Genomic DNA, 21,621 nt, shown 5'->3' with positions numbered 1-21,621 from the left:
CTTGCTGCCGTCACGGTGCCAGGGCTGCAGCTCCCTGGGGGTTTGTGCCCACAGCATGCCCAGTGCTCTTTCAAACACAAAGTAGGCATCTGTCCCGGAGAGGACAAACAAAACAAGTGTTCTCTTGGAAGGGCAGGCTTCAAAGCATAGGCATTGCAGAGGAGAGGAGAAAAGAGAGAGAAGAGGAGGAAATCATGGCAGCCCCAGAGGGGATGGATGCAGCAGGCTGAAAGCAGCGGTAATGTCACAGTGAGAAAATGAAGTATTTACAGGGAAAGAGGCCAGAGCTTGTCATCTTTCATTGAATTAGGAGTCTTTGAAATGTCTGATGGGGGAAGGAATAAGAGGAATTTGAAACCTGTGAAGTGAGGGAAGAGACTGAGCACAAGATTTGATGGCAGAACAGACTGGCTGTGGGAGGCTGGCTGTGGAGGGAAGCAGGTGATATGAAGGAAGTGTGCTTGGTATTTGCTGTATAAGGATGGGGAGACACTGGGAAGCACCCGGAGCGGGTGGTGGGGAAGAAATAAAGGAGGTTTAGGTAATGTAGATGTGGAAGGTGAATCTGAGTATCAACATACTGGCACAAGGAGAACAATGAAGATGCAGGCATAAAAAAATAGTGATTCTTTCCAGGCAGCAAGTGGAGAGAAGGCTAGCAGAGAATCTACAATACCTGTGGATGGAGAAAAAGTGAAAGAAACAGCTGGGACGACAGAGCAGTAATAAAATTGCTGTATCACCACTTTGTGTCTGTCTTAAATCAGGTGAGGGTTTTTTTAGCCCAGTGTATTTGATTTTTTTTCTTTTCAGGAGAGAGGGGAGCGTGTGGTTTTAGATTGGGGTGTTAGTAGACAGGATTGCAGGTCAGCTGACAAAGTGGAAAATGACAGGTTGTCAGATCAAAAAGTATCTGCCCAAGAGTTCAAAAGGCATCTGGCATGGAAAAAGTGTGTGGAGAGCTAATTGCTCTCTTCCACCTTAAGCGTAAGGAGCTAATTAGGATCAGCTGGACAGGGATGGCACAAGGAGCTGCTGCTTCACACAGGGCACAGAACTTCTTCCCACAGGGCACTGTGGGTATAAGCAATGTACATGGGTTTGAAATCTGCCATACACGTTCTTGGGAGTTGAAATCCATCAAAGACTATAAAATATGCAGATACAAATTGCAACCTTATGAGTTAGTGGGAGAACAAATCATTGCAGGCTGGGGGAATATTCTGAGGAAGCATATCCGTGTATTAACATTTGTCTTAGAGTCTTCTCTGGGCACTTACTGTCGCTCAGCATCTGTGACGGGGTACTGGACCAGACAGATCTCTAGAATCAGCAGATTTGGTTGTTCCTGGGCAAAATGGACATGACTGTTGCGGGACCACTCAGACCTCGAATTCTAAAAATAAAACTTCCAGTGTATGATTTCTAAAGCAAGATATGCTCTGACTTCTCTTATATGTAACAATATATATGCTGTTAAATATGAGGTTAGGTATTATGTAATATCACACTGATTTTTTTTTTTTTTAATACTTAAATTCAGGGATTAAGTCCAGAAAGATTTAACTGACGATTTCTTCTTTAAAATTGTTGCACTGATTAGATTTGAATAATGGTTGGTCATGTTCCAATGTTTCTGAGATTCTCTGGACGTCATATGAGTTTGTGACTGTGATAAATGGAGTGCACCTGAAGTGTGTTGTTAAAAGGCTGGTTTACCACAAATGCCTTCTCTTCCATATATGCCCTGAAACAGAATTGTTTTGTAGTGCTACATAACAGCATTTTTTTGAATGCTTGGGGTTAGATGACTCTCCATCAATCCTCTTTATATCAAGCCTTGCTTTTCATAGTGCTGCTGCTTGTGTGATGCTTTCTTCCTGTGGCCTGTCCTTTTTTCCCACAGCCAGGATGCTTGCTGAATGCAGGCTCTTCTATAAAGTGTATGTTTCTGACCCCTTCTTTTCCCTGGAGGAATAAGCTTATCAAATCTTTCTTTCTATATTATTTTTTAATCAAACAAAGAGAAGACACAGCGGTAGCTGAAGCCATTATTGCTAACTTTGTATCTTGCAGTACTGAGACATCTGGAAATTGTCTTGGCTCTTGCAGGCATGCCCAGCTGAGGGCCAGCACAGCTTACTACAGCTCTTATGTCCACAGCCTTGTACTTGACAAAGAACCTGATAATCCGCAGAGTGTTTGTGTCTGTTGTTGCCAGTAGGCCTGATGTCTGTGCCAGGCAACGGGGTAGAAACTGTTCTGAACAGCAGAATTGAGTGCTGAAACGTGATGCACTGGGGGAGAGACAGCACAGTTCCTGCAGGGAGTAATCGTGGCTGGAATCTGCTGGAGCTCTCTGCAGGGACTGCTGAGCGTGTGGGCAGGGGCGGCTGCATTGATGCCGCTTAATCGCGTTTGCAAATGGCATTTGATGAGGGCCCTGAAAAGATTCTCAGCAAAAATAAACTGCCCACGTGGCTGTGTTCCCTCTCCCCCTTGAGCAAACTGCAGCAGGAAGCTGGCAGGAGGTGGCTGGGGTGGGTTGGTGGAGGTGGTCACTGGTGGAGCCAAAAACCAAGCCAGGCAAAACCAAAACAGGGCAGCATGGCGAGGTGCCTACGTGGAGAGAGGAGACTGAATCCCTACAAGCAACAGCAAAGGATTATTGAGGGTCCTTGTGCCGAGTAGTGAAGTGGTAAAATGTCAGAAAAACCGCATGAAGATAAATCCAGGCTAACACATCTGAAGGGAGCATCATCGTTTTACACGTGTTTCTTTGGATTGGCACAGCACGTGAGTGAGCTCTGTGGAAAGGTCAGCGGTCAGAAACAGTAAACTGGATCCTAGAACTGTTAGGGAAGCAGAAAAAAAGTAAAACTTAAAACATTCCCATCAGTTTCTGGAATGCCATGTGCAGTGCTAGTCCCATTCATAAATTAAAAAAAAGTGTTTGAGCTGGAAAGAATCAGGGAGGGGATGCAGTGATGACCCAAGTTTTGAAAGGGTTTCCTTGCATAAGAAGAGGAGAGAATGGAGGGGGTATCACAGTGGAGCAGGAGGAAGCATTTTTTATGTTCTTCTGATGCTCCTTGGTTTTCATGATGGGTGAACCTAGAGGAAATTACTCAACCTGCTCTAAGACTGTGGATTGAGCTTGAAAACCTGTGAAAGTGTCTTTCATTTAGGAAAGCCTGCAGTTGATTAATCTATTTATTTTGGACTGTGCAAAGGTATTTCAGATGTGTTGAAGTCATTGCTATGCCACGATGCCTGGTTTGCACCGCTGAACATAATTTCTTATGATTCAGGATGTGGTTTCAGGGGGAATGAATCTATTTGTTGCAAGTTTGAGCATTTGCACACTGTGATTCTGGTAGTTACAACTATCAATCTGAAGTCTCCTAAAATTAAGAAAATTATTTTGCTTCTTTGTTTCATTTTTCATTTCCTTGTTTTCTTTTGTTTGTTTCTGCCTACCCCCAGCTGTTTCTTTGGTTATGTGCTTGGAATGACCCTGAAATGATTTCACCTTGCAGGGCCATTCACTAGAAGACATTTGAATGCTGCCATGGGATTTGGGTGATTTGTGAAACCCTGATTCATAGGACATTTTAACTGATACCCATCTCTAGGCAGCAATGTGTTCAGTATCTTGGAGGAGAAAAGGCATATGACAGAGGTGTGATCTGAATATGGGGCTTGCTTTCTGTTAGCGTTGCTCTTTTCTGTGCAGTACTGGGCAAATAATCATTTCTTTGGTGACATTTTGAGAATCTGGAAGTGATCAAAAAGGGGAGGGAAATGGTTAAGATTTAAGAACATTTCTCCTCTCAGAAACAAACTTAACTGTAAAAGATGAAATCTCCTAATCCCAGAAGAGAAGTAGTTTGTTTGCTTTTTCCTTTCTGAGTATTCTGTTACCTGCTCCTCTATTAGAGGGGAGGATTTGATTTCAGTCTGGGTTAAAACATTTGGCATCCACAAGCTGGAATGCAGAGTGTTTGACTCCAAATGGTAATCGTTTTAGTTTTCATCATGTAAATGCTTGTACCATTCCCAGCTTTTGTTGAAACTTGGGATATTGTATCCTGGGACTCTCTGAGTTCTCTTGCTTTTAAAAGCAAGCCAGACTCCTTTGAGATGATGGTAAGATTGGGATGGAGCTTGCTCATGCATACATCTCTGAGGCACAGACCAGGAAGGCTTGGAGCCATTAGTCTGAGCTAGAACAGGCTCTTTCCACACCAGAATTCCACCCAGAAATTCTGGTGGCTGTGCTTGCTCGGCCGGTGGTGTCTGAGTACCCAGGCGAGACTGCACTCCCTGACCTGGACCAGACCTCCATAATCACAGTGGGAGGGCACTGGAACCTGCATTTTATCTTTGTTTCTGTATTTTTCTCCTGATCCATCTCCTCCCCTCCATTCAGTAATCCCCAGTCTTCCCAAGCCCTTGCAACTGTCTCCTGGATAGGGATGGGAGGATGCAGGGCTGCCCACGTCGGAAGAAATGCCCTTTGAATTCACAGTGGTTGGGGAGGGGCTGGACAGGACAGGGGTGATTTGTTTTCTCTTCCCAGGGACAGGGTGGGATACAGGGGTGGCAGGAATGGCCTGGGGCACCCAGTCAGGTGAAGGTGGTGGGGACTGAAACACAGAGGCATTTCCACCCCATCCCAAGAGATCTGTGGTTCATGTAAACATTTTGCCATTGCCAGCTTATCGCAGCTGCCAGAGACCTCGTAGAGTCTACAAAGAGAGATCATTCTTCTAAGGTTCTTACATTTATAAAAGACTAAATGGTTTTTGATTCATTTTGATTTAAGGCTTCAATATTTGGAGTACGGAAGCAGCTCCAGAACTGATGCTGGAACATGGTCCTACTTCTGTTTGTGGTTGAGTTTTTTTTGTTTCTCTTACCAAGATTGAGTTGAATTTTGTCAACTCAGAAAAATGCACTTCCAAAGTTTTTCTTTATGCCTCATAATGATTGGAGAGGGGGCTGAGGAGCTGTGGGTCCCTAGTAGCCACTGCTAGGAAAAGATAAAGGCTTGTTGCTTTCTGCAGCGTGGGAATGGTGAGGGGCATGGGTGTGGCTGGGCTGGCTCCCTGGGCTGAGTTCTTTCCTGCACTGGTGCAGGGCTGGATTGTGTTTCCTCTACCTTAAACCAGGCATTTGTGGCAAAGCTACAGCTGAGCTGTCACTGAAGAACTCTCTGAAGCTTGTCAAAAGCACCTTTTTCTGGTGTGGATTTTTTTTTTTTTGGTAAGCACACTTCCCATTTCATCTTTGCTGTTGCTGCTGTTTATTCTAGTTCCCTGGGCTTTTTGCTAATATGAAGATGTTAGTGTAGTGAGCAGTTAATTATCCCTTCTGTCTGGGGTGGAGGAAGTGGAGGAGTGGTGGGGAATGGTTCAGTGCTGGTGTATTTCCTCAGTCAGCACATTCCCTTTCCTGGTCCCAGAACGCTTCTGTGTTCCACTTTGTATTTGCAAACCTCCATCTGGAGCACTGAGCAGCTGTCAGTGGAGCTCCTCATGCGAAAAGGAATTGAAGAACTAGCAAGACCACGGGAGCAGCTTTTGGAAGTGCATGGTTGGCTGGGCCCAGATGCCTGGGTAGGGGGGAACCCACAGAGATCAACCAAAGCATCCATCAGAGGCAGCACTGGGGGACACGGGCGGGAGGCTGTCCGGGAGGGACATGTCTGCTGGCTCTTACGTGCAGTTCTTAGTTAAATGTAGGATTAAATTTGCTGCTGGTGGAATTGTTGTGGCTCTAGCAGATTTAGGCTGCTAGAAAACATGAAGCTGCTGTAAGCAGTAGGAAGTAAATACTGATCTTTGCATTCACTCTTTGCTCTTGGGTTTCCTTGCATTGGTTTGTTCCTCACTCATCAATATTCCTAGCAGGAGATCTGAGGCTGCTTGTTTCTGCTAAGTGCCTATAGAGATCCAGGGGATTGTTGATGGAAGGCACTGTGCACCTGGTTCTCCTTTTGACAGCAGGATCTAAAATCTGCTGTAGACCTGAAGTCCCGAGTTGGCCTGCTTTAGAGCTAGAATGCATGTGAAAAGTTACTGTACATAAGCAGAGCTGGAAGATTGTTTGAAAGACTCTTGCTCGCTTCTGAGAGCTCTGTGTAGGCTGGCCAGACTGGAATAGTCAACGTTAAGCTTGCAGCGTACAAAGGGTTGGAAAGACAAGTGTTATTCTTCCTCTGCAGATGCAACCTTTTGTGCACACTGCTGAAAGACTGACGAGCTGTGAGAGACACGGAGGCACTCTGTGTACCAGTGGCTAAATCAGCAAACTGATTTCAAACACCGTAACTGGAAATAAATTACCTAGCCTGACATTTTTCATGGGGCTTATGTAGGCTGAAAGACTGCAGCTCCTTAGGGAGGAGGGGAACTTTAAAAACTCGAGTGCTGTCTCCTGTTCTGTGTGCAGAACTCTGGGGTTTGAAGGAAGCGTGGGTGAAAGTTTTTCTTGCTTCCCAGAAGAGGCTGCTTTCCCTTCCTTTGCCAAAGTGCAGAATGTTTGCCCAGGTGACAGGATCAGTTAAATTATAATAAATAACCAGAGTTAATATTTTACTTGCATTATTTACGAAGATGTTGGATACTGACCAAGGCAATGAAACATGTAATAAATGCAGCTGGAGAATTATACTCCAGTAAATTTCAGATGAGCTTTATTTAACGACTAAGTGTAAAAAACCCCCACTGCAATGAGAGAAGCCACTGTTTAGTAGCCACTGTAAATGTTTTAGTGCATTTTTAAGAAATAAGTATAGCACTTGGGCTGCTCTTACAGTTAAAGCACACCATAAAACAAGGATGAAGACTAGGAATGTCTGCAGGGCTCAGATGCACAAGATATGGAAGCACAGGTCCCAGCAGCACTATTTTTTGAACAGCTTCAAGTCTGATGGGTGGGATTTGAGGTACCAGAAACCACAGAGCTGCTGGATTTTGTTTTGCCAGTGGTGAGCCACAACAGCACACGTCCTCCACAAGGGCAGCACCTTGGGGTCACAGCTAATTCTGGCTGACAGGGGCCGTGTTAAACCCCACAGCCAGAGGCTCATTTTAGACAGCTCCACCTGCAGCTCTGTTAGTGTGCTTTACTGCGCCTTTCAGAGTGGGTTTTGGGGACAGGACCTTCAGGAGCTGCCTGGCTGGCTTTGCAGCTCCAGGCAGGCTGTGGGGATGGGTTCCCCTCTGCCAGCAGGAGCAGGCTGTGTGTGCTTTGCAGCACTGCTTGGGTTGTGTTTGGGTTTTTGTTTTTGGTGAGTTGACAGAGGTGCTTTTCGAAGGATTCTTTAAATCCAGGCATTCAAAGCTTCACTTTGTTTCATTTGTTCTTGAAACCTTGGCCTTGTTCTCTCAGTTGCCTGCCTGAAATCAAGGGTAATTGATCATAAGAGAAGAAAGTATCCACCTTGTTTCTGTCTTTGTCCCCTGTGCTTGTGGAAGAGCTGACATAAAAGTCCATCTGTAATTTAGTGTTGTCACGTATCTTCTCTCCAGCCAGAAATGCATCTAAATAAAGCCTCAGTACTCTTCTGAGCTCCAAACTCACCATTTTTATTCATTTTACCGGTTTTCTCTAAGCCCTGAGAGCTGTTGGATTGTCTCCCTTTGCAGGCTGGCTGTAGGGCCTGGCCTTCAGCTGCTGCAGGAGTCACAGGGACCATGCAGGCAGCCTCACATCCACCTACAGCTGCTCCTCATCCTCAGACTGTCAGATAATAGACCCTGCTGAATGCCTTGTAAGAGCAGTGGCTTTAGAAAATGTCTGCACTGAACCTCCCAAAGTGTTTTCTGTAGAAAATCTCCACCTGGGAGTTAAAGTTCATTTTCCTTGTGCCTGTGGGCAGGAATTTTTTTTACCACATTTTCCTGTGGGTAGGCTGTGTTGCTGGAATGACCTTTACTGCTCTGGATCCCAAAAGTTGGGATAGGAGCTGCAGGGCTGGGTGCTGGGGGAGGTTCTGCAGTGGTCATGCAAAGCCCCTGGAAGGGACAAGGGAGTATTTTCTAACTGGGAACAAAACCACTTTGGGGGTGAGCAAATTCACTAGAAAGTCATGGGAGTTTTTGGGGCTTTCTTTTTGTTTGTAATTCTTGGGTAAGAAAAACCCTTTTCTGAAAATTTGTATGACTAGGTGGTAATACCTTCCCCTCATCTCTGTATTTTAGGAGTGGTTTGTATGAACATTGCTTTTGTTGGCTGTCCGTACAAGGACCCCGTTGCTTGAATTTCACGTTTCACATCCTGTTCTCTCGAAGCAGGATGATCCAGAGAAGTGCAGGGCACAAGCAGCACTCTTTCTGAAGTGGCTACTTTCATGCTGTGCAGTGATAAAAGTATTCTAAAAGCAAAGTGGGACCCTCCAAGCTTCTGCAGGCCACTTAGATCGGAGATGATCTATCATCAGTGTTTGCCTCTGCTGCCCAAGATAAAAGTTTGGTAGAACAAATTGAAAAGTAAGTGAGCAATTTATTATCCAAAGCAATACTTGTCTGTTGCCTTCCTTTGTAATTTGTAGTTGTCAGGGTCTTTTTCAGAGTAGCATAGCAGCCTTTTTGCAAGTGTCTAAATTACTTACACTGACATATTCTGGTTTTCATATAATATATTTTCAGAATGTGCCTATTCCTACTTTAATTTCTGTGATCTTCTAATGGAATTCAAGGGATTGGGAAAGTCTAGAGATACAACTGTAGTTAAAAAGAAATGCATTTCGAAAGGCTGGAATAGTAGAATGGAACTTCTAAAATTACTGTAAAATGCTCAAGATTTATAATTTGGAGAAGAAAATAGGGGTTTTTTTTCTCTTATTTCCTGTGGTGTGCATTCAGACTTGTGTGGCATATGGGACTTTCACAGGTCTGGACTGTGTCTCCTTGCAGTTGCTGGTAAAGAGTCTGCAAGTTTGCTGATGCTGCTTGGAGCTGTCCCACTTCTCAGGGCAGAGACTGTCCCGAGTGGCAGGCATGCACATCTTGGGAAGGAGCTGAAGAGGTTTAGGTGAGCTCCTGCCTCCAGAGCACAGGGATTCTGGTCAGCTGGGATGCTCTTGCTGCTCTTTTTGTGCTGGCATCCTCTTCAGGTGAGCAGAGGTGGTGCAGAAATTTCTTTGGAGGCCATTTATTATTTTAAGACCTGTCCTTGTCTGGATCTGCAGAGTTGCTGTGGTAATATAATTACATTTTTGATTCCCCTTTGTTTTTGTGCTTTGATTTCAGTTGTTCTCCTCAAAAGTTAACCACTGGGAAGCAAAGTACATATGCCAAAAAATCAGAAACAGAAAGTACAGAAAATATTATGGAACGGAATCATGGAATCATAGAATCCTTTAGATTGGAAGAAAACTGCCAAGATCATGGAGTCAAAGCCAGCACTGACAAATCCAACACTGAATTATGTCACTTAGTGCCACATGTACATGTCTTTTTAAATTCCTTGGGGATGGTGACTCAGCCATTTCCCTGGGCAGCCTGTTCCAGCATTTGCTAACCTTTTTAGTGAAGAAATTTTTACTGATATCCAACCTAGACCTCCCCTGGCACAGCTTGAGGCCATTTTCTCGTGTGCTATTGCTTCTTCCCTGGGAGAAGAGGCTGATCTCCACCTGGCTACCACTCCTTCTGGGGAGTTTTAGAGTGATAAAGTCTCCCCTGAGCCAGGATACCTGTTCATAGCTCCATGGAAGAGGGATGGATGTGATGAGGCTCTCAGCATAGCTGAGTCTGGGCTGTTTGCCTCAGCTCTGGCCCTTAGGGATCCATCCCAGGGCTGTCTCTGGAGGAGCTGCCTCTGCAGATCCAGGGCAGGGGGAGAGCTGGGGCAGCCCTGCCCCCGAGCAGCTCTGGCACACGGGCTTGCTGTGCAGCTCTCACAGAGCTCAGCTGCTCCCAGGCCCCAGAGGATTCATTTCCCCTTGGCTTTGCAGGCTCAGCACACAGGCAGTGCTTTTATCAGCCTTTGTATTGATATTCGGGGGGGTATTTGTAATCTTCAGGTAAAGACCCTGAAAAATGTTTATGTTGTTCTCTTTTCTTAGTCCTATATCCTTTTCCTTTACCTTAAGCTAAATTGACTTTTGTGACTCCCATCAAGGAATTTAGAGACATGAGTCTTAAGTACAGAGCCATTGCATTATCTTAAAGAAAAACCAAAGTGAAAAGCTCCCAAAACAAACCAAGCAAACCCCAGGAAAATCTGTTATCCATCCTGACAAGATCATGTCACTCCTTGTTATGAAATTATCGGAGTCAAATGCTTTAATTAGCATCTGGCTTCCCATTACTGTGCTTCCTCACCATCTTCCCATTGGAGAGAACAGTGTGGATGCTGATCTGAAGGCTTAGGAAGTGCTCTGCAGTGTCTGATGTTTAATTGAAGCAGGGAGCAGCAGTGCCAGCTCTTCTCCTCACATGCAGCTAAGGCTGTTCTGGGTATTAAAACTGGATTTTTAGTTATTAGATCTGTTCCTAGGTAAGATAGGTAACCATCTTCTCCCTGGCTTCCTGGTCAGTATGTTTTGGAATGACAATAGGTGCACCAGGAGCCAGCATTCTGATGGTGAATGTCTTGCTTCAAAATGCATAAGATTGGAGATGCATACATTCCTCCCTAATTGCAGGAAATTGCAGATCCCAGCAAAATTTGGAATGCAGCTGCTTGTATAATTACATCTTCTGTCAATTGCTATAGCTCAGCTTTACAGCCCTTCTAAAATATCTTCATAGTTTATGGGACAAATAATGCCCCTGTTTGGGATCACCCCTTTCATTTATTCACCACCAGTTCCAAAGGACTGAGATTTTTCCTCCTGCTGAACTAATAACAAGTGTTAAAAATTAGTGATTATAATAAGGTGACATTTTGCTTTAGCTGCTGTAATTATTGCTAAGCCAAAAGACATAATTTAAATTTCTCCCTGTTGCTGGGGTTGGGTTTAGTAAAAAGTACCAATTCCTGTCCCTCAGGTCACTTTGATTTTGGTTACGTGCAAACCTTTCCATTTTATGGCCTTTGGAAATAGAGGGTAATGGGTCATGGAAAAGTTGTTAGGTTATTGGCAACTAAGTGTTGCTCTCTGCCACTAGTCATTGAAGGACAGATGAGATATGGATCACAATTCAGAGTTTAATGAAACGTGCTGGCACCGCTTATACCACCATCACAGGTGGGAAATGGTTGAAAGGTTGGAAAGGATTAACGGAAGGGTGATAAAGGAATTAATTTGGTCTGGCTTTTTGAGAAGTGAGAAAAGTCTAATTTAACCAAGGCAAAGTTCCTGGCTGGACCATGTTCTGCAAATTCCTAGGCAGAAGTGGAATTTTGAGGGTTTTAGACTTTGGATGAAAGATGGTATGAGCAGACCCAGTGGCTGAGGTGGAACTTGCTGAAAAGGGGCGTGTTTCAAACCATAATTGCATTTCACTGCTGGGGTAGTGCAGTGATAGGGTAGTATTTTAAACTGCTGGAGTCTGTGTTTAGAAACCCAAAACTATGTGTTTCTAGTTTACCAAAATGTAGCAGAACATTGCAGAAATTACCAGGTGAGAGACTGTAGCCTGTGCTTTGTGATAGATTAGACTATTCAAACAGTTTATTATGACTTTAATCCTCCAATGCATGAAAACTGGCATTAAATGGGCTATTTCAAGTCTCTTTGTGTACAATCAATGCTCTTATGAGAAGAAAGAAACCTCATTTAGGCAGGACAGTGTGGGAAGTCTTCAGCTATTAAAATAGACAGGGATGGTTTCTAGCTTTTTAAACTGGTTAGTCTTGAGTATGGCAAAATTGCAGCAGAAAATTAAAACCCTTGAAAGCTGACAGCACAGAAGCTTGATTCAATGAGACAAGGTTTATAGAGCTGCAGTACTAACTCTGTAACTTCCATACAGGCTTGAAATTACATTTGGGCAAGTTACTCTAAGACATGAATTTGAAATTAGGGCAAGGTGTTTTTTATAGTAGAACACCTGCTTACTCAGTGTTGTAGTGTTTCCAGAACAGCTGATTTTAGATATTGCTTTGGCTTTAACTTGTGGACTTTTGTATGTAAGCAGCAAATGCCTTTAGATTATTTTCTGAAGACGGGGGGCCTGATTTTCCTTCTCAGCAAATGTCTGAACTTCGTGGGCTGTGCAGGGTCCTGTCCCCCCTGCTTTATTATTTTTCCCAGCAGTAGGAGCTGCAGGATTTGATTGTCCGTCAATTATGCATTCACAGCATCCCTTGAAGTAGTGCCTTTCTCTGCTCCTGTGAGCCTGAATGGGTCACTGTCCACAGCTGAGGAAGGAAAGCATTTGTCAAACCCTCAACCATCATTCTTCAAAAAAAAGCAAACATTTTTGTTAAAAAAAACTGGTGCCCCAGCCAAATTATTGTTTATTGTTAAAGTAGGCTAAAGCCCTCACCCTGTTCATGTGTGAAAAAAGCTTTGTTTTTATGTCTTTGGGGTCACACAGGCCTCTTGGGTTGTTGATTTTCATTCTGTACAAAGAGGAGCAGTGCTGGCATGTTCAGTTCCTGCTATCTCTGAGGATATTTGAGACAAACTCTGCTTGGGCATCCTCTTTGGATGCAGCTTTTTATGGCTACTCCATGTGCAGCAAGGTACAGAATGCATGTTGAACAGTGAGGAAATCCTTGCACAGGAACACAAAGGGCTTGTGGGTGGGAATCGTGGGATCCTCTGGCTGTTTTGGTTATATTCCACTTTCTTTTCATATTTACAGGTATTTCTCCTGTACTCAGAGGGGACTCTGCTCTTCCCCCTACTATGTTATTGATACTTCTGCTTATTATTTCCTTTTGCTCATTTCTTTTGTAGTTGATGCTGGTTTTTAAGTGCTTACAAGGAAGACTTTCTTAAAAGCAGTCTGCAAATCCTTCTTTATCTCTTTTTCTGTATCCTGTTTTCTGTATCCCAGACACATTGTCAGCTGGGATTGCAGCTCTGCAAGGCATTTCTTGGGGGTGGTATGGAAAAAACACTAAACTGAAAGGCAACACAAGGTATAAATAACGATCCTTTATAAAGTGTTTGTACCAATTAAAGACAAGTGCTTGTAAGGTTCAGCCCCTGGACTGATTTGGATTCCACTCTGGAAAGGGAGAGCTCCTAAAGCAGGGTTAATTTGCCATTCCTGGCTTCCAGTGGCTGGCTGTCAGGATTTCTGCTCAGCATCCATCCCAGCGATACCTCCGTGCTTATCCCGCTTTTATTCCTCACTTACAGATCTTTATCTAAAATTGATTCTTGTCTGTTGAATTAGAGTCTCCTGAGTTTGCATGGAGGCTGAGAGCCCTGGGCAGCTCCTCCAGGCTGGTGAAGCCATTGCTGGAGATGTTGTGATGTGCTGGAGAGCTGTTTGGAGCCAGGGTGGAGAGTGCACTGGCTGGCCTGGCAAGTCTCCTCTGTTCCTGCAGTCTGACCCTTCATTAATCTTATGTTGCCAAGCATGTAATATTTCACTTCATCCTTTTCAACTCCCCAGGCACAGGGGCCTTCTTAGACATGATGTGTTTAAAATAAAACTCGGAAATGAGCAGCCTTTAGGAATACAAAATTCTGCAAGTCAGATGCTGTTTGGTGCTTTCAGGGTTTATGAAATGTGTTGGGTTATTAGGCCCTGATGGCCAAGGAGCATGACTTGGTGGCTTGGATATTATGTCTGTTTATATTTCCTAATTTCCTTTCACTCCTCAACCCCAGAAGACAAGATCTGAGATTTTTCTGTTTGTTCCTTGTGTCTGGGAGCACAAAGGAGGCTCCCAGTCTCATTGTGTTTCCTGGCAAAGGCAGTCATCACAGTTTGTAGTATCTGTGCAGCTTGGCAAGGATAATTTGAATTTCATCCTCTATGCATATGGGGCCTTCTCCCTGTTCATAAGGGAAATATGAGAGGAGGAGTGGACAGATAGGACTGGAGACAGAAAATGTGCCATTTCTAGGCTTGTGCAGTGTGTTTTTTCTGAACAATACTATTCTAGCTGTTTCTGCAAAACTCCTAAAATAATATGAAGACATTGTGATTTAAAAGCAATGACACGATTCTGGTCTTTATCATCCACTTCAAAAGAAATTCCAGCCATTTGTTTGCTATTCCTTCTTTGAAGCTGGCAGCAATGCAATCATAAAATGGAAATGCTCCTATGATTCCCCCTTCTCTTCCTGGAAGTAGATGTTTGGACCTTTCCTTGCTGCTGCTTTTTAAACCTTCATCTCTAGCTGGGGGCTTCCTTCAAGGATGCAACTGCGAGGCTTTCAGGTTGCCATGTGAAGTTTCAACAAGCTGAAATGTTGACTTCCAGCATTTGGGAGATGGTCATTTCAGCTGGGTCATTACTGGAAATGATGTAAGGAACATGATATGGTTATCTAGATCTCTTAGCATCTCTTTGGGATGTCTTGCGTGTTGGTTACATTCTCCAAATAAATTCACATTCAGCTTGCTTTTCAGCAGAAAAAAAACCCCAGTTTGTGTGTAATTTTTACTGCATTTTTTATTAGTGAGTTATTAAAAATGGGAGAGAGATCAGCCTCTCTGGCATGATTCCAGACCCTGGAATGAAACACAGAGCTCTGGGAAGCTCATTACCAGAAAGGTGCAGGCAAATGTGAGGGAGCTGAGGGGCTTGAAGGTCTCCTTTGGAGGAGGGATCAAGTGAGCTGAATGTGTGAAGCATCCAAGCAGGTGATGGAAGCAGAGCTTCACTAGGTGGGCAGCAGGAAGACTGGGGCTGTCCACATGGCAAATTGTCACATGGTCAGGGGAGGAGAATGTGGGTAACACCATTCTGGCCTCAAAGCTGTGGAACATGCAAAGAAACTGGAAGGCAGCTTACTCAAAATATGCAATGTTACCTTTGCCATGATTTGCCCCCTGAAGTCATTGTTACAAGATTTATTCAAAGCCAGAGGATTCCCAGGACTGAAAAGAGGTGAGACAGTACTGGCTGTTCTTTTCATTCAGCCAGCTAGCTCTGGGTAGAAGACATTTCGGAGGAGGTTGGGCCGAGGAGGTGCTGGAGGAGTTAATCGTGTGCGTAGGTGTTTGCAGGCTCAAAGCCTCTTCTGTGCATTGGTGCAGGAGTTAATCCACCACGGTTAACCAACCTGGGATGTGCCTCCCCTTTGGATATTCCCCTTTCCAGCTCTGTACTGGGCCCATCCTTTTCTGCTTTGGCTTGGCCACTTTGCTCAATCAGATGCCAGCCTGAATGGTTTTGTGGAGGCAGCATCCCAGTGATGTCCCAGGTAAATCCTTTCCATACCTGCCCAATGTCCTGCCTGGCTTGGTTCCACCATGCCACCACCAGTCTCTGCCCACCCTCCAGCCAGTGTTGAAGAGGTCTGTTTCATTACAGTGCTTATTCCTTTGCACATTCCTGCTCGTGGATGTGCCAGCAGGATCTGTGCCTGTGCACACTGCAGCCCTTAGCACTTGTCGTGGTTTGACATGGAAGTGATTTTTTCAGGAAGTTGGGTCAAACCAATCAGTGGTCAAGTTTGGATATTGGCACCTAAAGTGGCCACTGAAGGTATGGATACGCCTCTGAGAACACAGGGGGTTAAAAGCAGGAACTCCCAAGAGCTCGCTCTCTTTGGTTACGGTCAGGGTGCTGTGCAGATCTCACCTGCCCAGCCATGGGGCTGGGTGGGGGAGGGGAAGCCATGCGGCCTGGTTGAGGTGAGCCGAGGGGGCTGAAGGACTGGAACCGAGCCAGCTCCTGTGGATGAAAGGGTGGAGAAAAGCGGAGATGCCTTTGTCATTCCCCCCACAGAGGGAAGAGACAGAGAGTCCGGACGGCACCTGTAACTTTGCCGGTGCGGAGGAGAAGGAGCGGGGGAAGGTGCCCAGCCTTGGCCTTGGGAATCGGCTGCTGGGCAGAGATTTCAGCCATCCAGGGAGTCTGAACTTTTAACCCTTTCCTGAGAAACGAAGGCTTTGTAAAATATTACTCCTCCTTGATTTGAAGTAGAAGAGAGACAGTCTGGGATCCGAGATGATGGAAGAGGAAATTTTTGAGTTGGAAGGAGATGATGGAGTGGCTTGTGGCTGGACTTTTCTGGATGGTGTCTCACTGTTGGGTTTGTTTAGAAATCAGGTGGGAGGAGGAGGGGTGTTTTGGAAGGTCTTCATCCAGGATTTAGTGTTTGTAGTTTTTATAGTAGTAGTAGTTTAATAAAGTTCTTTTCTTTGTTACTAAGCTTGGGCCTGCTCTGCCCTGTTCCTGATCACATCTCACAGCAATTATTTAGAAAAGTGCATTTTCATGGGGGCGCTGGCATCGCGCCAGTGTCAAACCGTGCCAGCACCGTGCCAGCTTTGGGGAGGACAGCCCAGGCTAGCTGTCACTTTGGTCCCTTTTCAGTCTGATCCCAGATGCAGTACTGCTCTCTGCAGCTCCACTGGTCTGTTGGCTTCTTCTTAGAATATCTAAGTTATTACAGCTTTCCTGTTAGCTTTTAGTTCCTAATACCTTTTCAAGGGTGAAGTTATCTAAAGGAAAACATGTGGGCACACTCAGGGCAGTTTGGCCACTGTCCTGTCCCAAAGAGCAGCCATGAAATTAAGAGCTGGGAAGGGAGAAGCCAACCCCCTGCAGAGCAGAATATGTGTCAGTTTGAAGGTGCACCGGGTCCCTTTGGGATGAGGATGGTTCTGTACAGCTGGAAAAGATGATTATCATGTTGTATTTATTTGGAGAGGATGTGCAGCAGTTTTCAGACAGCACTACACACCTAATTGGGAATTCAAATTCCAGCTGGTAGATTGAGGCTGAAAAGCAGAGCTGTGGGATGGAAATGGGCAGGCACAAATTGCTGAGGCTCCTAATCTTTTACAATATGTTTGTTTAATACAAAGTGGTCTGTTGAGATTGTTTTGCAGAGTAGAATAATCATTGTGTGCCGACTAATGGGAGACAGCAAGCTGTTAAAGAGCATCAATTAACCATACAGGAGGAGATTATTGAGTATTTTCACAAGCATTCAGGATGTGAAGAGTAAAGGATATTGCTTGAAGGTAACCCTTGGAGATTTTTAGCAGTTGAAATCTATAAACTGCAGCAAAAGTATCCGTGGCCATACATATGTTTGCAGAGCCTTCCAAGAAGAACAGAACTGGAGTTAGCTTTCCAGTTCCAGATTGTGCTGATAGGAAATAAATGGTGCTTTGCTGAACTTGTTGTCTTATTTAATATTGATAATTAAAAAAAAATTCCCCTCTTTAGTTTATCTAATGTTATCTCAGGAAACACTGCTCCTCTTTATAGAAGATGGCATGTGCAGCATCCTTCTGATACTTGGGTGTAGGTTCTGTTACACTTCTGTTTCCCTGGCTCCAGGGCTTTTGTCCTTGTCCTTGCAACTTCTCCTGCTTCCCTGTAGTAATTCCTATCCCTGCTGTGGGTTAGAACTCAATGCACTCAGTGCTGAGAGGAGCATGCTGCTCCTCCATCATGTGCCTTGCTTAATGGATAATAAAATTCTCCAGTTTTGACTGGTGGAGAGTATGAAAACCTATGTTTCATTAAGAATGCTTTTATACAGCCTTACTGTGCTTCTGCTGGAGTTTAATGTGAAAAATAAATAACATCTTGTGGGCTCTGTTTGCTGAGTGATGTTGTTGTTTGTAACTGATGGGAAATTTTTCCCATCCTGGATTCCAGTGTTAAATCCACTTTGTGCAAACATCATTTTCCATTTATTCATTGGCTGTGGGGAGACCAGATAACACTGAATTTATTTTTTCAGTTTTGTTCCTTCTGAAGTGGTGTTAGAGGATTGCACCTCAGTTATTCTTACAGCCAACAGCAAGAGATGTCCCTGGGATTCCTTGGGGATTATGATAAAGAGGGACCCCTGGTTCTTGGACAAGGACAAAGATAGACTTCTCTCAGCTTCAATTCTATGTTCAAATGCCTTAATCAACAGAGGTCTCCTTTAACAGATGGTTCTGCATCGATAAAGCCTTTAATGTGTTAGTAGAAACTCACAGAAATTTAGTCCTTTTCTGATTTGATTGATTTTCTTAATCTTCTTTAAGCCAAGGCTGAGGGGTGAGAATAACTCATCAGAAGACTATGGAGAGGATTAATTACTTGGCTGCAAAACTCATGAAGATATTCTGAAGGAAGATGTGGGATGAGTGAGCGGAGCCGTGGTGGAGTTGGTGTCAGTGGAGGAATTTAACTGTGACTGCAGCCGTCACACCTGCAGTGTTTCACTGTCAGAGAGGGCAGACTGATCCCTGCATGGCATACTCTTCTGAACTTGTGTCAGTGATAAAACCTTCCCCCCTGATCTGGGGGATAAAAACCCTTTTCTTCTCACAGACAGCAGCTGGTCTGACCCTGAGCAGCTGTAGCTGGACAGGGGGAAACGCTGCAGGTGCTTCACTACCTTAGGACTCTTGTCCTTGCAGCTGGGGCTGCTTTGAGCTCTGCCTGATCTCTGATGCTTCAGAGAACTGCCAAAATATCCCCGACTTTACAGGGAACTTGTCAAAGCTGTGATGTCTGATGTACCGGTATCTTAATGCAGATCTGCAGATTTAAAACCCCAAGGAGTTGCTCAGCTTCACCCACGGGCACGAAGGGGAGGGGTTGCAGAGCAATTTCAAGGCTGGAAGGGGTATCATTAGCACTGAGCTTGACCTGAGCTGAGCTTTGGCCAAAGGATTCATCCCTGGAGCTGCATTGAAGCATTTCATGGTTCATTATCCTCACAGTAGGAAACAGTGTCTTACTCTGGAGCTGAATATCTTAACTCGAATTTTGATCTTCTTATGGCTTTGTCAGCAAAGTCTGAACTTTACCACCTTTTTTCCCACTTCCTTGTAGGAAGTAAAACAAACTGGGTGTCTGTCTCCATGAATGGAATATTTTGAACTCTCTAAGTTTCACAGTCTAAGGTTTGTTTTCTGGCTGTGAGTCACTGGATGCCCTGCCTGTGAATCCTACTCTCTGTTTCCCTGTGGACTTTTGAGGCACAAACTCCAGAACTGTGCACAAGTCCCAGGAGAGCTCTGGGATTTATGCAGGTTGCTGAGGCAGCATCGCTTTTGGGAAACTTTGCTGCTTTTTGACTGAGTTGATTTGGCAGCTTTTTGCCATAGCAGAAACAGAAAATCCCATTGGGCCAAGAATCATTTCCCTGAAGGCCTTTGCAGATGTTTCCCCACCGACAAGTGCATTTTGAGATGAGTCACTGAATTCATATTTAATCCACTAGTAAAATTGGCAAGGCAATTACCATCTTGCAAGTTCTTCAAATCAAATTGTTAGAGAACATTAAATCAAGTGCTTTGGAAAAATCCCAGTATATACAATTGCTTTTATAATCCAGACTGTGATGCTGTCACAAGAAAAGCTTTTATTTTATTGGGGTTTGTCTCCAGTGAAAGTGTGTTGCCTGGTACTCATTTTGGTCTTGGGCTCTGCTTGACTCTGCTCCATTATTTTCCTTTTCCTAATTGTTACCCCATAATGAGCACTGAGAATTAAGGAATTGCTTGCTTACAGTTGTCACCCCTACTTTTCAGCATTGCCAAACGCAGGAAACATTTGCAAACCGAAATAATGTTGTTGTTCACGAGGCAATTAATCTGTTATGACAACCTGGTGGCTCAAAGCACAACAGGGATGCAGGTGACTCTGCTGGGTCTCCCTTTTTGCTGTGTGTGTTTTGGTCTGAAGCCACCCCACCCACTCCCCAGTGAGAGGGAAGAGTGCAGAGATCTTGTATGGAAATCATCACTGGAGGGGCTGCTGGACTGGGAATCTGCAAACAAATGACTACAGGCAGCTCTCTGGCTACTGAGGCTGCTGCCTGGCTGAAAGCACACGATGGCTTAATTCAGTTTGCTCTGCCACATGCTTTAGTTTACACTCACAGCTGGCTCCTGTTTTTGGTATGTCCTAGTCCAAACATGACGCTTTGTGTTGTTTCCTGGGGGGAGGATTTCTTTCACAGAAATGTGCCCTACTCTTCCCTTCCTGTTCTTTTTCTTCCCTCTACAGGTGGCAACAAGAGAAGAACTACAGAAGGAGAGGTTCTCTGCCACTGCTAGAAAGATAGAGGAAAGCATTGAACTAAAACTGGGAGGTCTCACATCCCTCTGTGCTCCAAAGAAAAACAAAATGCACGGTTTGTGCAGGCTGGTGCTGAGGAGCAAACACCCTGCTGGCAAAATGAGCTTAGGTCGGTGTGTGTCCAAGGAGGCTGCTGCAGCTGTCAGTGCTGCAGAGGTGATCACAGAGCTGCAGGTGAGAGAGGCCAGCCTGCAGAGAGAGCTGCAGCAGCTGCGGCAGCAGTGCAGGCACAGGCTGGATAGGATTGCAGAAGGCTTGGAGGGAGTGATTTGTATCTCCCCGTGAAGAGAGAAACCTGGGCTGGGAGAAGCAAGGGAATAGAGTGGCTTGGTCATGTTCTGCAGCCTGGCATGGGGGAGTGTGAGCTGAGGAACCAAATGTCATTTCTAGTTTTTTAGCCTGGGAATCATAACTTGTTACTGCTTTGTGAGCTGTACTGGGGCCACAACCTCAGTGCTCTCTCTGCAGCCCCTTTATTGCTAACCATGCCAATTAAATTCTGCATTAGGCCTTGGTGGGAGTGTGCATAAATCTCCCTTTTATCTTCTGGATTTCTAGTTCTTCTGCCAAGCCCTGGGCTCTTTCACAGTGCTCAGCTGCGAGGCACGGCGTACGTCGAGGCTGTGCATTGAAGTACTGATTGCATTCAATATTTTCCAGCAATTGGAAGAGTTCATTAGTCAGAAAAATCCAAGTGTTGGAGAACATGAAAAATACCAAGGCTTTGAGAGATTGGAAATATTCAGGAGTGTGTTGTTTTAATTCAGCTGCTCGGAGTATTTGTGGCAGCTATAATGTAGTCACAATAAAGAAAAACAAATGCCTAATAATAAATAAAGCACTGCACTGATTTCATTTACTGGTGTGATGCACTTGAAGTAATTGGGTTCTCAAAGAGAACAAACTAGAAACCCATTCCATATGAGTCACAATGAGAGGGATAACTTACGGACCTGCTATGGGAAGTGTCTGTGATACAGAAATACGACCTTAACTTCCAAGCTTGAGGAGTCTCCAAGCTCTGTCTCTGAAGGCTTCTTCCCTTGGAACAGTGAAATGCTTTTCCTTTGGCCTTAATTTCCTACCCTTTTCTGGTTTGCTTTCACCAAGGAATATTTTTATGTTCTAGTTGTACACTTTGAGGAATAAATAATATTTAAAGAAACCAGTCTGCTTTTCATTTGTGAATTGCCATGAGCAGTGGGATTTCTTTTGTCTGGGGAAGCAGCCTCTGGGAGGAGGGTGTTTGTGTGTGTGTTGTGCAAGGCAGCTGGCACTGACAGTGACACACAGTCCTGGAGCAGAAAAACCCAGTGGGGCTGGCAAGATCCATATCTGGGGCAGGTGGCCCCAGGCAGCTGCTCCTGGAAGAGTCTCCATGGCTTTGAAAAGCCAATCCACACCACTCTGCTTTCCAAACCATCTCTGTAGGTGCAGGGTACCTGTTTCAGGCTGGTACAACTTTGGGCAGGTGTTGGCTCCAGG

General features: G+C 44.7%; 1 protein-coding gene across 4 annotated transcripts in view; it reads left to right on the top strand.

The window, feature by feature from the left end:
- The window catches only part of TEDC1 (tubulin epsilon and delta complex 1), a 69,604-nt gene extending 48,303 nt beyond the window's left edge, over positions 1 to 21,301 (top strand). For 3 of the 4 annotated variants that reach the window (XM_068199210.1, XM_068199209.1, XM_068199208.1), the window contains one exon: positions 20,065 to 21,301. In XM_068199210.1, coding sequence (XP_068055311.1) covers positions 20,065 to 20,421 — 357 coding nt within the window. In that variant the 3' untranslated portion in view covers positions 20,422 to 21,301. Of the gene's footprint in view, positions 1 to 636; positions 754 to 20,064 lie in introns of those variants that run through there. The other variant, XM_068199211.1, reaches the window with a different exon arrangement.
- Positions 21,302 to 21,621: the final 320 nt, after the last annotated feature.

The sequence above is a fragment of the Anomalospiza imberbis genome, chromosome 9 (assembly GCF_031753505.1).
Source record: "Anomalospiza imberbis isolate Cuckoo-Finch-1a 21T00152 chromosome 9, ASM3175350v1, whole genome shotgun sequence".
Taxonomy (NCBI): Eukaryota; Metazoa; Chordata; class Aves; order Passeriformes; family Viduidae; genus Anomalospiza; species Anomalospiza imberbis.
This window is presented reverse-complemented; position numbering and strand designations above follow the sequence as displayed.